Genomic DNA, 13,416 nt, shown 5'->3' on the forward strand with positions numbered 1-13,416 from the left:
CAACAAATGAGAGCACCTGGGGAGTAGGAGTGTAGCTAGGCACTGCAGGCCCTGGATTAACCTCTACATCACCAGAGGAACAGAGGAGAAGTGGGATAAGGGTACGGCTAAAGGCTATAAGAACTGGCCGTCTAGCACGTTCGGAACGGAGAGTAAAGGGAGCAGGTTTCTGGGCACGATAGCATAGATTCAATGCATAGTGTACAGACAAAGGTATGGTAGGAAGGGAGTACATTGGAGGTAAACCTAGGCATTGAGTAATGATGAGAGTGATATAGTCTCTAGAGACGTTTAAACCAGGTGATGTCATGGCATATGTGGGAGGTGGAATAACATGGTTGGTTAAGGTATATTGAGCAGGGCTAGAGGCTCTACAGTGAAATAAGACAGTAATCACTAACCAGGACAGTAATGGACAAGGCATGTTGATATTAGGGAGAGGCATGCGTAGCCAAGTTATCGTATGGGTCCAGTGAGGGGTTGGGCTGGCTGGGGACACGGCGATTCAGACAGTTAGCAGGCCGGGGCTAGTAAGCTAGCATAAGGGCCTTAGAGGGACGTCGCGATGGGGGAAAGTCTGTTTTTGCCTCCTCGTGCGGTGACGTCGATAGACCAGTCGTGGAATTAGTAGGGTTCCAAGTAGCAGAGGGGTAGAAGTCCAATTGGCAAAATGGGTATAATGGTCCAAGAAACTGCCCGATGGATCATCTAACAATCCAATATGCTCCAGATAGCTAGCAGGCAGCGGTTAGCAGAATGGGCCTTCAGGGTACGTCGCGCCTGAGGGGCCTGTTGGGATCCTCGGGCAGATTATGTCTGTATTCCAGTTGTGAAGGATCGGTGGGGTTCTGTGCCCCGTACCGGCAGTAGAAGGGGTCCAGATATTGTAGCCAAGGAGTGGGCTTCAGGAGTCACCCCGGAGCCCTAGCCGGGAGATGGGTCTAGCGTGGGCTAGCTCCAGGCTAGTTGGTGCTAGCTCCGGGACTGAAACGTTAGCCAGGAGTAGTCATCCCGGGATGCGGTTAGCTAGCTGCGATGATCGTGATGATAAGGTTCAGAGTTTGCGGTAGGAATCCGGGGATATGGAGAGAAAAATAGGTCCGGTATGCTCTGGTTTGAAACGCGTTGTACGAACTGGCGAGAGCTTTCCGAGCTAAAGGTTATCTGATCGCTAGCAGTGGTTAACTGACTGATCGCTGATAGCTGGTAACTAGCTAGCTTCAATTGAGGTATTCCAGTTCGGAGGTAAATATAAATACTTTAGAAAAAGTGTCAGTGGGGGGTGGGGGCGGTGCAGAGAAGAGGGGGGGAGAGAGGGGTGGGGGCGGTGCAGAGAGGAGGGCGAAGTGGGAGAGAGGTGAGGGCAGAGAGGAGGGTGAAGTGGTGGTGCAGCGAGGAGGGCAAAGTAAGGGGGATGGGGGGGGGTGCGGAGAGGAGCGGAGGGTGAAGAGGAGGGGAGAGGGGCAGGGCGGTGCGGAGAGGATGGCGAAGTGGAGGAGAGAGGGGGGGAGAGGGCTGCGGGCGGTGCGGAGAGGAGGGCGAAGTAAGGGGGTGGGGGTGGTGCAGAGAGGAGGGGGGAGAGGGGTGGGGGCGGTGCAGAGAGGAGGGAGAAGTGGGGGCGGTGCAGAGAGGGTGAAATGGGGGCGGTGCAGAGAGGAAGAGGAGGGGGAGTGGGAGCGGTGCAGAGAAGGGCGAAATGGGGGGATGGGGGCGGTACAAAGAGGTGGGGGCGGTGCAGAGAGGAAGAGGAGGGGGAGTGGGAGCGGTGCAGAGAAGTGGGGGCGGTGCAGAGAGGGTGGGGGCGGTGCAGAGGGCGAAGTGGATTGGTGGGTCGGTGTGGAGAGGAGGGCGAAGTGGTGGTGTGGGGGCGGTGCGGAGGGCGAAGTAAGGGGGGTGGTGCACAGAGGATTGCGAAGTGAAGGGGTGGGGGCGGTGCGGAGAGGGGGGGGGCTGCGGGCGGTGCAGAGAGGAGGGCGAAGTAAGGGGGTGGGGGTGGTGCAGAGAGGAGGGCGAAGGGGGGGAGAGGGGTGGGGGCGGTGCAGAGAGGAGGGAGAAGTGGGGGGGTGGGGACGGTGCAGAGAGGAGGGCGAAATGGCGGGATGGGGCGGTACAGAGAGGTGGGGGCGGTGCAGAGAGGGAAGAGGAGGTGGAGTGGGAGCGGTGCAGAGAAGTGGGGGCGGTGCAGAGAGGAGGACGAAGTGGGGGCGGTGCAGAGAGGGTGGGGGCGGTGCAGAGGGCGAAGTGAGGGCGGTGCGGAGAGGAGGGCGAAGTGGAGGTGTGGGGGCGGTGCGGTGCGGAGGGCGAAGTAAGGGGGTGGGAGTGGTGCAGAGAGGGGGGCGAAGGGGGGGAGAGGGGTGGGGGTGGTGCAGAGAGGAGGGCGAAGTGGGGGGGAGAGGGGTGGGGGCGGTGCAGAGAGGAGGGCGAAGTGGGGGGGAGAGGGGTGGGGGCGGTGCGGAGAGGAGGGCGAAGTAGGGGGTGGTGCGGAGAGGAGGGGTGGGGGCGGTGCAGAGAGGAGGGCGAAGTGGGGCGGTGGGGGCGGTGCAGAGAGGTGGGGGCAGTGCGAAGTGGGGGGAGAGGGGTGGGGGCGGTGCGGAGACGAGGGCGAAGTAGGGGGTGGTGCGGAGAGGAGGGGTGGGGGCGGTGCAGAGAGGAGGGCGAAGTGGGGCGGTGGGGGCGGTGCAGAGGTGGGGGCAGTGCGAAGTGGGGGGAGAGGGGTGGGGGCGGTGCATAGAGGAGGGCGAAGTGGGGGGGAGAGGGTTGTGGGCGGTACAGAGAGGAGGGCGAAGTGGGGGGGAGAGGGTTGAGGGCGAAGTGGGGGGGAGAGGGGTGGGGGCGGTGCGGAGAGGAGGGCGAAGTAGGGGGTGGTGCGGAGAGGAGGGGTGGGGGCGGTGCAGAGAGGAGGGCGAAGTGGGGCGAAGTGGGGGGGAGAGGGGTGGGGGCGGTGCGGAGAGGAGGGCGAAGTAGGGGGTGGTGCGGAGAGGAGGGGTGGGGGCGGTGCAGAGAGGAGGGCGAAGTGGGGCGGTGGGGGCGGTGCAGAGAGGTGGGGGCAGTGCGAAGTGGGGGGAGAGGGGTGGGGGCGGTGCGGAGAGGAGGGCGAAGTGGGGGGAGAGTGGTGGGGGCGGTGCATAGAGGGCGAAGTGGAAGGGAGAGGGGTTGGGGCAGTGCAGAGAGGAGGGTGAAGTGGGGGTGAGAGGGAAGGCAGTGCATAGATGGGGGCGAAGTGGCAGACTCTGGCTGTGCTGATGCTGGACGGGGCCTGGCACTGCCATGTGGTTTGGGCTGGCACTGGATGCATTGTTCCCCCATCGCAGCCAGGGATTTCTCTTCCCAGCACTACAGTCACAGAGCAGAGGGGGAGAGTAGTGATAACTATTAGCTTGGGCATCGAAAGGCCGCTCCAGTTCCTCTGAGGACTTTTACATTTTTGGAATTCTGTTTATTTCTCTCCCTCCATGGCCTCTTTCTTGTAATGGAAACCAGGATGAGGAAAATCCAGGCACTCAGAGACGACTCCTGGTTATAGTCCTCGTCAGGGATTCTGTAAACTCTGCTTTCTGTTTCAGCTGTGGAGAGGAAACCTGAAGGTAAAGGATCTTATGTTTCTTATTCTAATGTTTACTCTACGTAGCATAAACTTTTATAACTAGCAATGTAAATATGTATCAAGTTCTACTACAGGCGACAACCAGATATCAGAGTACGGAGAACCCATGTTAACGTGTAGCCTAGGTGTGAGCTCCCATAACAACTGGCATGAAACTAGGCCTACTCAAGTTTTGAATTTAACATTACGCCTAGCCTAGGAGTGTCAAAAATACGGCCCGCTTTAAGTTAAAAAAAAAGTCAATATACTTTAGAATGACTAAAACCAAATTGAAACTGTGTAGAAATGATAATGGACCTACATTCATACAGTTTCTTGACTGTGTCCAGTTCGCTAATAATTACCTAAATGAAGCTAAACAGTCAAGGAGCAAAACAATATATGGAGGACTATTTATTGCACATTTTGACGGCAAGGAAATCGAACCAGTTTTCAGTGCGGCCCAATGGACCTCGTTGAAGACCGAATGCAACCCCCACTGGGCAAAATTAGTTTGACACCCCTGGCCTCTGAGAATCCGGCAGAAGGTCTGGAACTGGATGTAGGCTAAACCAGGCTAACAGTTGTGGAATGGTGCATTTTTGGAAACTCCATCAAGCATGACAGACCTTGGAGTGGATGTCAGCCAATGCTCAACATCCAGAGAGAAGTCAGATTGGTGGCAGATGGCCAGTCAGAAGGTCAATAGGTCATACACTGGTATGTTGCATGATATGTCAAGTTGGAGCCATTGATTTTAGAATGGGTCTAAGCTCAAAACATGTTGAAATGACAGAAAAATTAGTGTTTGGACTTTTCCTTGATATTCATCTGATACATTTCTGTGCCTTTTTGAAAAACTGTCCACACATTGAATTTAGTGTGGGTTAAATGGAAATTATTTCAGTGGTTTGAATGCCATGAAAGGGATATCTGTTTGCGTCAATGTCAAGTGAATCCTCAGTTAAAATCCATTCACTTATATCCATGATGTATTGTTTGCTGGTTATGAAAAAGCAGTCCATCTGTTGAGGCTTCCAAGGTCATTCAGACACATTGACCCCTCCTTTGTTTCTACCAGGCTTAATTCTCGCAAGGTCCTTCAATTGTGTCCGAGAGGGAAAAAGGGACCACTAAGCCTGTGCTAAATGCATCACAGATCTTTGTGTGCGTAATCATCCGCATTGACTGACGGCACCTTGCTTTGCTCTTGCTGCCTGTTTTTATTTTTCTCTCTTGAGTGTTTGCCCTGGTTTGTGGTGGCTGGCTGGTTCTGGTTGATTTTCTACTGCAGCTGTCACTCCCTCCCTGTCCTTACCCAGCCGTTCGATTAGCATCTCAGTCAGTCACTCAGTGGTCTAGTCGGTCTCATACTCTCATTAGACTAATTTGCCATGGCCTGAAGTTGTCCAAGGTAAACTCGGGGTTAAGCTGGGCACCAGTTTGTGCTTGTTGTATAGATTTGTGTGTGTGTGTGTGGTGCTCGTCCTCCCCACTGCTTGGCACATGGATTAATGGCATCTGTTAGCAGCAGCTTGGCCATCCATCCTACTTTCTCTGGACTGGATGTGTGTAGGGCAATATCTGGGTTCCTCCTTCAGGCGTAGTTGGCAGGACGTTAGTCCCTCTATGGCACTTACTTGGCTCTGAGAGAAATAAACAGGCTTTGTTTTACAAGAAACTGGAAAGAGATGCACTCTGCAACTGTACATCTTGGCCTTGTAGTCTTGTTGGTGAGTTGGAATATAGGCCTATAATGTGATTCAAAATAAGGAATTTCCCTACAGTGCTGGAATGTAAAGTTTCACCTTTTCATTCAAATGCCAACTGTTTAATCTACAGACGTTATTTGTGTTGCCATGGTAACACAGGGGCCTAGCCTAGCAAGGTTGAGCAGAAAGGCGGGGTGGGGACACTGTGGGGACACTGAGACACCATCTCGGACAAGGCCATGTAAAATCTTGTCGAACCATGTCAGTTTTCACAATTGTATTTCAATGGCTCTGTGGCTGCAGCCTTTTAGCTAGTATTTGAAATGAGCCTAGCTGCTTTCTTGTGAGTGGAGCCTAGGTGATTTATTCTCAGTAGAGCCTAGGTGTTTGCTTCTGTGTAGAGCCTAGGTGCTTGTTAAAGGAAAAATCAAATGTGCGTATTACAGGTATGTTAACTTTTGCTAACCTCCCTCTTTATCTCCCTCTCAGGCATTGACTGTTTTGGACCAGAGATTCCGGTCCCCGTACCAGACAGTTGTGACGGGACGGAGGAGTGGACACAAACTAAGGACCCTCTTCGCTACAGCCAGCCGTGTTGGATGCAGCTGAATAACAAGCTGAGAAAAAGAAAGAGCACTGGACTCTCCTGCTCCATTCTGAGGACTGCCATCCATGTGGTGGTATGAAGAGACTGTGAGTCAGGAGAAACACAATCAGATGGGAGCAGATTGATAGAGAGAAAGAAAGGAGAGAAAGGAGAGAAAGGAGAGAAAGAAAGGTAGAGGTGTGAGTGTCAAGGTGCCCTCCTGACCCCAAGGTGATAGCACCAGTCAAGGCAGCAGGATGACCAGCCTGTTCAGGCGAAGCAACAGTAATGGAGGCTCCGGTGGAGGAGGAGGGGGAGGTGGTGGTGGTTCTACCCCAGGAGAGCTCAACAACAGCCGGCCTAACCGACAGGTGCGGCGCCTGGAGTTCAACCAGGCCATGGAGGACTTTAAGATCATGTTCCCCACCATGGATTACGAGGTCATCGAGTGCGTCCTGCGCTCCAACAACGGGGCGGTGGACGCCACCATCGACCAGCTCCTCCAGATGAGCATCGATGGAGAGGGATCAGATGACAGCTCTGACTCCGATGATAGCATCCCACCAGAGGTCAGTCAGTGCAGGGTCAAGGCTTCCACATGTTTTGCTAGGTGAACCGAACAAGTGTGCTCGCGTAAGCCCTTAAAATATATTTGCTTAAAGTAGAAAAAAGCGTCAATAGTACTGTTTGTCCATCTTGAGATGCCGTAGTGAAGACCCTTGCCAGCTGGTCAGTGCATGCTCCGAGTACGCTTCCTGGTATTCTGTCTGGCCCCGCGACCTTGCGAATGTTAACCTGTTTAAAGATCTTACTCACACGGGCTTCCCGACTGGCGCAGCGGTCTGAGGCAGTGCTAGAGGCGTCACTGCAGACGCATGGGACTGCCAGCCGTGATCGGGAGTCCCATAGTTAGGGGAGGGTTTGGCCAGACGACGCTGGGCCAATTGTGACCTTTAAACAGGTTGACATTGGCAAGGTCGCGGGGCTAGACAGAATGTACATTTACAGAATGTCTCTCTCTCTCCCCTCCTGTTCTTGTTGTAGTCTAGTTTTTAGTCAATAATAAATAATACATGGTGTATCAGTACCACACATAAAAAAGAAGGAACTGCAACCCATGTCATCTCACTACAATATAAATGGTAAAGTAGTGCTGTTTTGTGTGCTCCAGTTACCTTACCAGACACTAACCCCCCAACCAGCTTCTCTCTTAAAACTTAAATGATTTATCTTACTGACATGACTGATTTGAATGGGTAAATGTGTATTAACGTTATTGGGACATACTCTCTCTTTCTCTTGGTCTCCTCCATTCCCTGGGCTAGATTCTGGAGAGGACATTAGAACCTGACAGTTCCGACGAGGAACCTCCCCCCGTCTACTCACCGCCCACTTATGACATGCACATCTACGACAGGAAGTACCCCGAGGCCCCGCCCACTCCCCCACCCCGGTAAATTATCATACTATCCCAGGAGGCTGGTGGGAAGAGCTATAGGTGAACAGACTCATTGTAATGGCTGGAATGGAAAGAATGGAGTCAAACACGTTGTTTCCATGTGTTTGACATGTTTGGTACCATTCCATTTATTCCATTCCAGCCATTACAATGAGCCCTTCCTCCTATATATGCTCCCTATATATGCTCCCACCAGCCTTCTCTTTACTATACTATACAGTTCAACAGATCTACAAAATGCCCAGAGAAGAGTTTAACCTATCAGTCGTCTGTCTATCGTAATTCTTTAATTCTGTATAGAATATTTGCATCTGGAACGTGAACACTGATTACTTTATGAACGGGAGGAAGGAGGGATGCATGTTCTAAAAATCCAGACAGGACCTTTTGTTTGCATGCAATCTCCTAGCCTGTACTCTATAAAGCCCAGAGGAACAGAGGAAGTGGTCCTATGGGGCCCTGGAATTTATATGTTTGGGCCTGTGGATATCACAGCCGACCACATGCTGTTATAGTTAGTCAAGGTACCACCTGGTGGCCATTTTAAGAACTATGCCATGCTGTCTTAAGGGTGTGTGTATGTATGATTGGTGCTTGTGTATCACTGGACCAGATAATAACAAAAATCCATGTAATTGAATTTGCTTCAAGCCCCATTGTCCATGATTTATGATTCAAGACCATGTCCACATTTGCTCTGCTTCACACCACCAGCTGAGAGATTCACAGTAATTGACTTTTTGGACTGTACAATAGTGGTGTGTTAAATGTGGTGACTGCTGCTCAAAGGGGATTTTATTGTGAAGACAAACAGACATTATTATTTGTGTTTTCATGCATTGCTTACTTTTCACAGCATCAGTACACAATGTGTGATGTGTGCATTTAGTTTAGTTCTAGTGTGACATGGCATATGAATCTCTCTCTAGTCTGACCTTAACCTTTTGACCCTTGTCTGACCTAGGTTTGAGGCCCAGCTCCCTCCAGGTCACCGGCAGGTCCGCAGCTACAGGAACTGGAATCCACCGTTGCTTGGCAACCTGCCAGATGATTTCCTGCGGATCCTGCCACAGCAACTAGATAGTATACAGGTACACAGTGGATGTGAAGAAAACCACACACAAAACTGCATTAGCAGTATGACGTTATCATTAACAGCAGGGCGACATCCTGCTTACAGAAATCAATAGCAACTAAATTCAAACTCTCTTTCTCCATCTCTCCTCCTCCAGGGCTCACAGAGCAGTCTGTCCCAGCCTTCTTCCTCCTCTCTGTCCTCCATCGCCCAGCAGACAACCCAGGGAGGTGTCTCCAAGCCAGGGACTGATGGAGCCCTAGGGGCACCTGGAGGGCCAGGTGGTCCCGGGGGCATGGCAGGGGTAGGCACGGAGCAGGAGCGTAAACTGAAGCAGTACCTGGATGATGAACGCATCGCTCTGTTCCTCCAGAACGAGGAGTTCATGAGGGAGCTGCAGCGCAACCGCGAGTTCCTCGTCGCCCTGGAGAGAGGTGTGTGTCATGCACAGATACGCATACATGGTCACCTGCATGATATACTTTAACACACAGAATACATGTTCAGGACACAGTAGGCTAGTGCAGTAGGCTAATGTAGTAGTCAAGTTTATGCTTTCTACGGAGCGAGTCAGCTACTGTTAAAAATACTCTCTCTTTCATGCTATGCTAGTTGCAAAGTCCCTTGTGTAGTATCTCATGATGCTTCATCCTACAAAAGTTTAAATTTGGGAAGCATGTCCCACTTTCATAAAGGTTTCTTAATAATAGATTAGATGCTGCTATGTGTCCCCATATTGCGTCATAACATCCAGCTCTCTCTGTTTTAGATCGCTTGAAGTACGAATCAAAGAAATCCATGTCCAATCATTCATCCTCTTACATGGAGAATTCCACAGCAGGTAGATGTCATTCATAAGCTTCACCAGTAAAGGGGTGTGTGTGTGTGTGTGTGTGTGTGTGTGTGTGTGTGTGTGTGTGTGTGTGTGTGTGTGTGCTTTCTTATTCAAACACCCAATAGGCCTACTCATATCAATGACTTGGGGTTTATTTTGATAATGTCCCTTTATCACGTCCAATATCTAGCCACCTATATTTATCACTCGCTACCACTGGGTATGGTGAATGCTTCTCCAAGTAGTTGTTGACACGATAAATGGCTTTCTCTGGAGTGATTCATTTAGTATTTTATTAGGATCCCCAAATATCCGCTGCCAGGAAACAAAACTCAACAAATAAAATAAATCAATAATTTTGTTATTTATTTTTTCAAAAACTGCATTGTTGGTTAAGGGCTTGTAAGTAAGAATTTCACGGTAACCTGCTTATATTGGGCGCATGTGACAAATAACATTTGATTTGATTTTGCTTTGATAATACAATACAAAATATATATTTAAAACAATTTAAGTCTCTTTAAAGTCCCTGTCGTGCTGCAAGTTTTTCTTTTATCAGTTGTATTTTTTTAATCTGTTTTTGTTGCTAGCTAGAGTTACCTGGGGTGGCCCAGAGTTCCATGTAATCATGGCTCTATTTAATACTGTGTGTTTCCCAGCCTCTGTTCTGGACCTGGGGACTGTGTAGAGACCTCTGGTTGCATGTCTTGTGTTGTACCGATGCGTGTCCAACTGTTTGAACAGATAGTTTGTTACCTTTAACCCATTAACACCTCGCACAAAGACCAATAGTGATGCAGTCAACTTTGAGCCAGTAGAGATTGACATGCATACCACTGACATTTGCCCTCCGTGTACATTTGCCCTCCGTGTACATTGATTTAGATGAAAACAGAGCAGCGTCTTATCATGGACAGACCGCTTCCTATTTTAGCAGCCATTGAGCATATACAGGGCCTTCGTGAAAGTATTCAGACCTCTTGATTTTTTCCAAATTTTGTTACATTAGACTTATTCTAAAATGGATAAAAAAAATATAATAATCCTCAACAATCTACACACAATACCCGATAATGACGAAGCGAAAACAGTTTTTTAGAAATGTTTCCAAATGTATTAGTAATAAAAAACAGATCCCTTATTTACATAAGTATTCAGACCCTTTGCTATGAGACTCAAAATTGAGCTCAGGTGCATCCTGTTTCTGTTGATCATCCTTGATGTTTATACAACTTGATTGGAGTCCACCTGTGGTAAATTCAATTGATTGGACATGACCTGTCTATATAAGGTCCCACAGTTGACAGTGCATGTCAGAGCAAAATCCAAGCCATGAGGTTGAAGGAATTGTCCGTAGAGCTCCAAGACAGGATTGTGTCTTGGCACAGATCTGGGGAAGAGTACCAAACAAGGTCTGCAGCATTGAAGGTCCTGAGTAATCGGGGGAGCCTTGGTCAGGCAGGTGACCAAGAACCCGATGGTCACTCTGACAGAGCTCTAGAGGTCCTCGTGGAGATGGGAGAACCTTCCAGAAGGACAACCATCTCTGCAGCACTCCACCAATCATGCCTTTATGGTAGAGTGGCTAGACGGAAGCCACTCCTCAGTAAAAGGCACATGACAGCCCGCTTGGAGTTTGCCAAAAGTCACCTAGAAGACTCTTTGACCATGAGAAACAAGATTATTTTTCAGCGGCAGGTACTGGGAGACTAGTCAGGATGGAGGGAAAGATGAACGGAGCAAAGTACAGAGAGATCCTTGATGAAAACCTGCTCCAGTGCGCTCAGGACCTCAGACTGGGGCGAAGGTTCACCTTCCAACAGGACAATGACCCTAAGCACACAGTCAAGATAATGCAGGAGTGACTTCAGGACAAGTCTTTGAATGTCCTTGAGTGGGCCAGCCAGAGCCTGGACTTCAACCCGATCGAACATCCCTGGAGAGACCTGAAAATAGCTGTGCAGCGACGCTCCCCGTCCAACCTGACAGAGCTTGAGAGGATCTGCAGAGAAGAATGGGAGAAACTCCCCAAATACAGGTGTGCCAGCTTGTGCTGTCATACCCAACAATGCTGTAGTCGCTGCCAAAGGTAATTGAACAATTTACCAAGAAAAGGGTCTGAATACTTATGCAAATGCTATATTTTCATTTTTTATTTGTAATAAATTTGCAAAGATTTCTAAAAACCTGTTTTTGCTTTGTCATTATGTGTTATTGTGTGTAGATTGAGGGGGGAATAGAATATGTTATCCATTTCAGAATAACACTTTAACGTTACAAAATGTGGAAACAGTCAAGGGGTCTGAATACTGTCCGAATGCACTGTATATAGGCCTAGTCTATAGAAAGCTGATGGGATCCTTCTCTTTTAAATAGAGGCCATCAAAACTCTGTTTTCTGCATAGCCTATAGAAATGTTGTGTGAACTCGTGGGCTCTCATTAAGTGTTTGATTAGATTTTCTATTACATTTCCATTGATGTCAGAGTGATTAGAGGGACAATAGAGTGCTGCGTACTGGGCACTATGCAAGTTTGGTAGGCTACTAATGACCAGCAGCATCAGAGCTTGGAGAAGCCTAATTACTATGATTAAGCGGTCATGTGGAATTTGACTGCCGCCATGACTCGTGACCGCCGGTGTGGTGGTAATACGGTCACCGTAACAGCCCAAGTCATGCCTAAGTTTGCAAATATTGTCAACAAAAAAGTTGTGAAAGTGATTGGCAATATCGAAGGGTTTTGTTATGAACAAGCCATCTGCCTCAGTGAAGGATGGAGCTGAGTTTGCTTTTTATGCCTAGAATTTCATTTAAGGTCCTCCAGAGCTTTTTACTATCATTCTTTATATAATTTATCTCATGAATTCATTTTTTAAATTGTTTTTTGGGGGCGTAGATCATCTTTAATATTGCAGATGTCATGGTTGTAGCTTCCATCAATGTAATATATATACACTGCTCAAAAAAATAAAGGGAACACTTAAACAACACAATGTAACTCCAAGTCAATCACACTTCTGTGAAATCAAACTGTCCACTTAGGAAGCAACACTGATTGACAATACATTTCACATGCTGTTGTGCAAATGGAATAGACAAAAGGTGGAAATTATAGGCAATTAGCAAGACACCCCCAATAAAGGAGTGGTTCTGCAGATGGTGACCACAGACCACTTCTCAGTTCCTATGCTTCCTGGCTTATGTTTTGGTCACAGTGGTAGCATGAGACGGAGTTTACAACCCACACAAGTGGCTCAGGTAGTGCAGCTCATCCAGGATGGCACATCAATGCGAGCTGTGGCAAGAAGGTTTGCTGTCTATGCACATTTGTGGCCTGCTGGAGGTCATTTTGCAGGGCTCTGGCAGTGCTCCTCCTGCTCCTCCTTGCACAAAGGCGGAGGTAGCGGTCCTGCTGCTGGGTTGTTGCCCTCCTACGGCCTCATCCACGTCTCCTGATGTACTGGCCTGTCTCCTGGTACCGCCTCCATGCTCTGGACACTACGCTGACAGACACAGCAAACCTTCTTGCCACAGCTCGCATTGATGTGCCATCCTGGATGAGCTGCACTACCTGAGCCACATCAGCCAGGAAGCATAGCACTGAGAAGTGGTCTGTGGTCACCACCTGCAGAACCACTCCTTTATTAGGGGTGTCTTGCTAATTGCCTATAATTTCCACCTGTTGTCTATTCCATTTATACAACAGCATGTGAAATTTATTGTCAATCAGTGTTGCTTCCTAAGTGGACAGTTTGATTTCACAGAAGTGTGATTAACTTGGAGTTACATTGTGTTGTTTAAGTGTTCCCTTTATTTTTTTGAGCAGTATGTATATATATATATATATATATATATATATATATATATATATATATATATATATATATATATATATATATATATATATATATATATATATATATATATATATATATATATATATATATATATATATAAATATATATATATATATATATATATATATATAAATATATATATATATAAATATATATATATATAAATATATATATATATATATATATATATATATATATATATAAATATATATATATATATATAAATATATATATATATATATAAATATATATATATATATATATATATAAATATATATATATATATATATATATATATATATATATATA

General features: G+C 47.8%; 2 protein-coding genes across 3 annotated transcripts in view; one reads left to right on the forward strand and one right to left on the reverse strand.

Annotated features, from left to right (window-relative positions):
* Window positions 1–3,306, reverse strand: part of LOC129831561 (uncharacterized) — a 37,686-nt gene extending 34,380 nt beyond the window's left edge. Inside the window, exon 1 of the mRNA XM_055894922.1 lies at window positions 1,718–3,306. Coding sequence (XP_055750897.1) covers window positions 1,718–3,306 — 1,589 coding nt within the window. The remainder of the gene's footprint in view (window positions 1–1,717) is intronic.
* Window positions 1–13,416, forward strand: part of LOC129831858 (CUE domain-containing protein 1-like) — a 58,464-nt gene that overhangs the window by 36,340 nt on the left and 8,708 nt on the right. The window contains exons 1-6 of one of the 2 annotated variants that reach the window (XM_055895372.1): window positions 3,251–3,584; window positions 5,785–6,450; window positions 7,207–7,334; window positions 8,305–8,431; window positions 8,573–8,849; window positions 9,185–9,256. In XM_055895372.1, the coding sequence (XP_055751347.1) occupies window positions 6,139–6,450; window positions 7,207–7,334; window positions 8,305–8,431; window positions 8,573–8,849; window positions 9,185–9,256 (916 nt within the window). In that variant the 5' untranslated portion in view covers window positions 3,251–3,584; window positions 5,785–6,138. Of the gene's footprint in view, window positions 1–3,250; window positions 3,585–5,784; window positions 6,451–7,206; window positions 7,335–8,304; window positions 8,432–8,572; window positions 8,850–9,184; window positions 9,257–13,416 lie in introns of those variants that run through there. The other variant, XM_055895371.1, reaches the window with a different exon arrangement.

Source organism: Salvelinus fontinalis, chromosome 33 (assembly GCF_029448725.1).
Source record: "Salvelinus fontinalis isolate EN_2023a chromosome 33, ASM2944872v1, whole genome shotgun sequence".
Lineage (NCBI taxonomy): Eukaryota > Metazoa > Chordata > Actinopteri > Salmoniformes > Salmonidae > Salvelinus > Salvelinus fontinalis.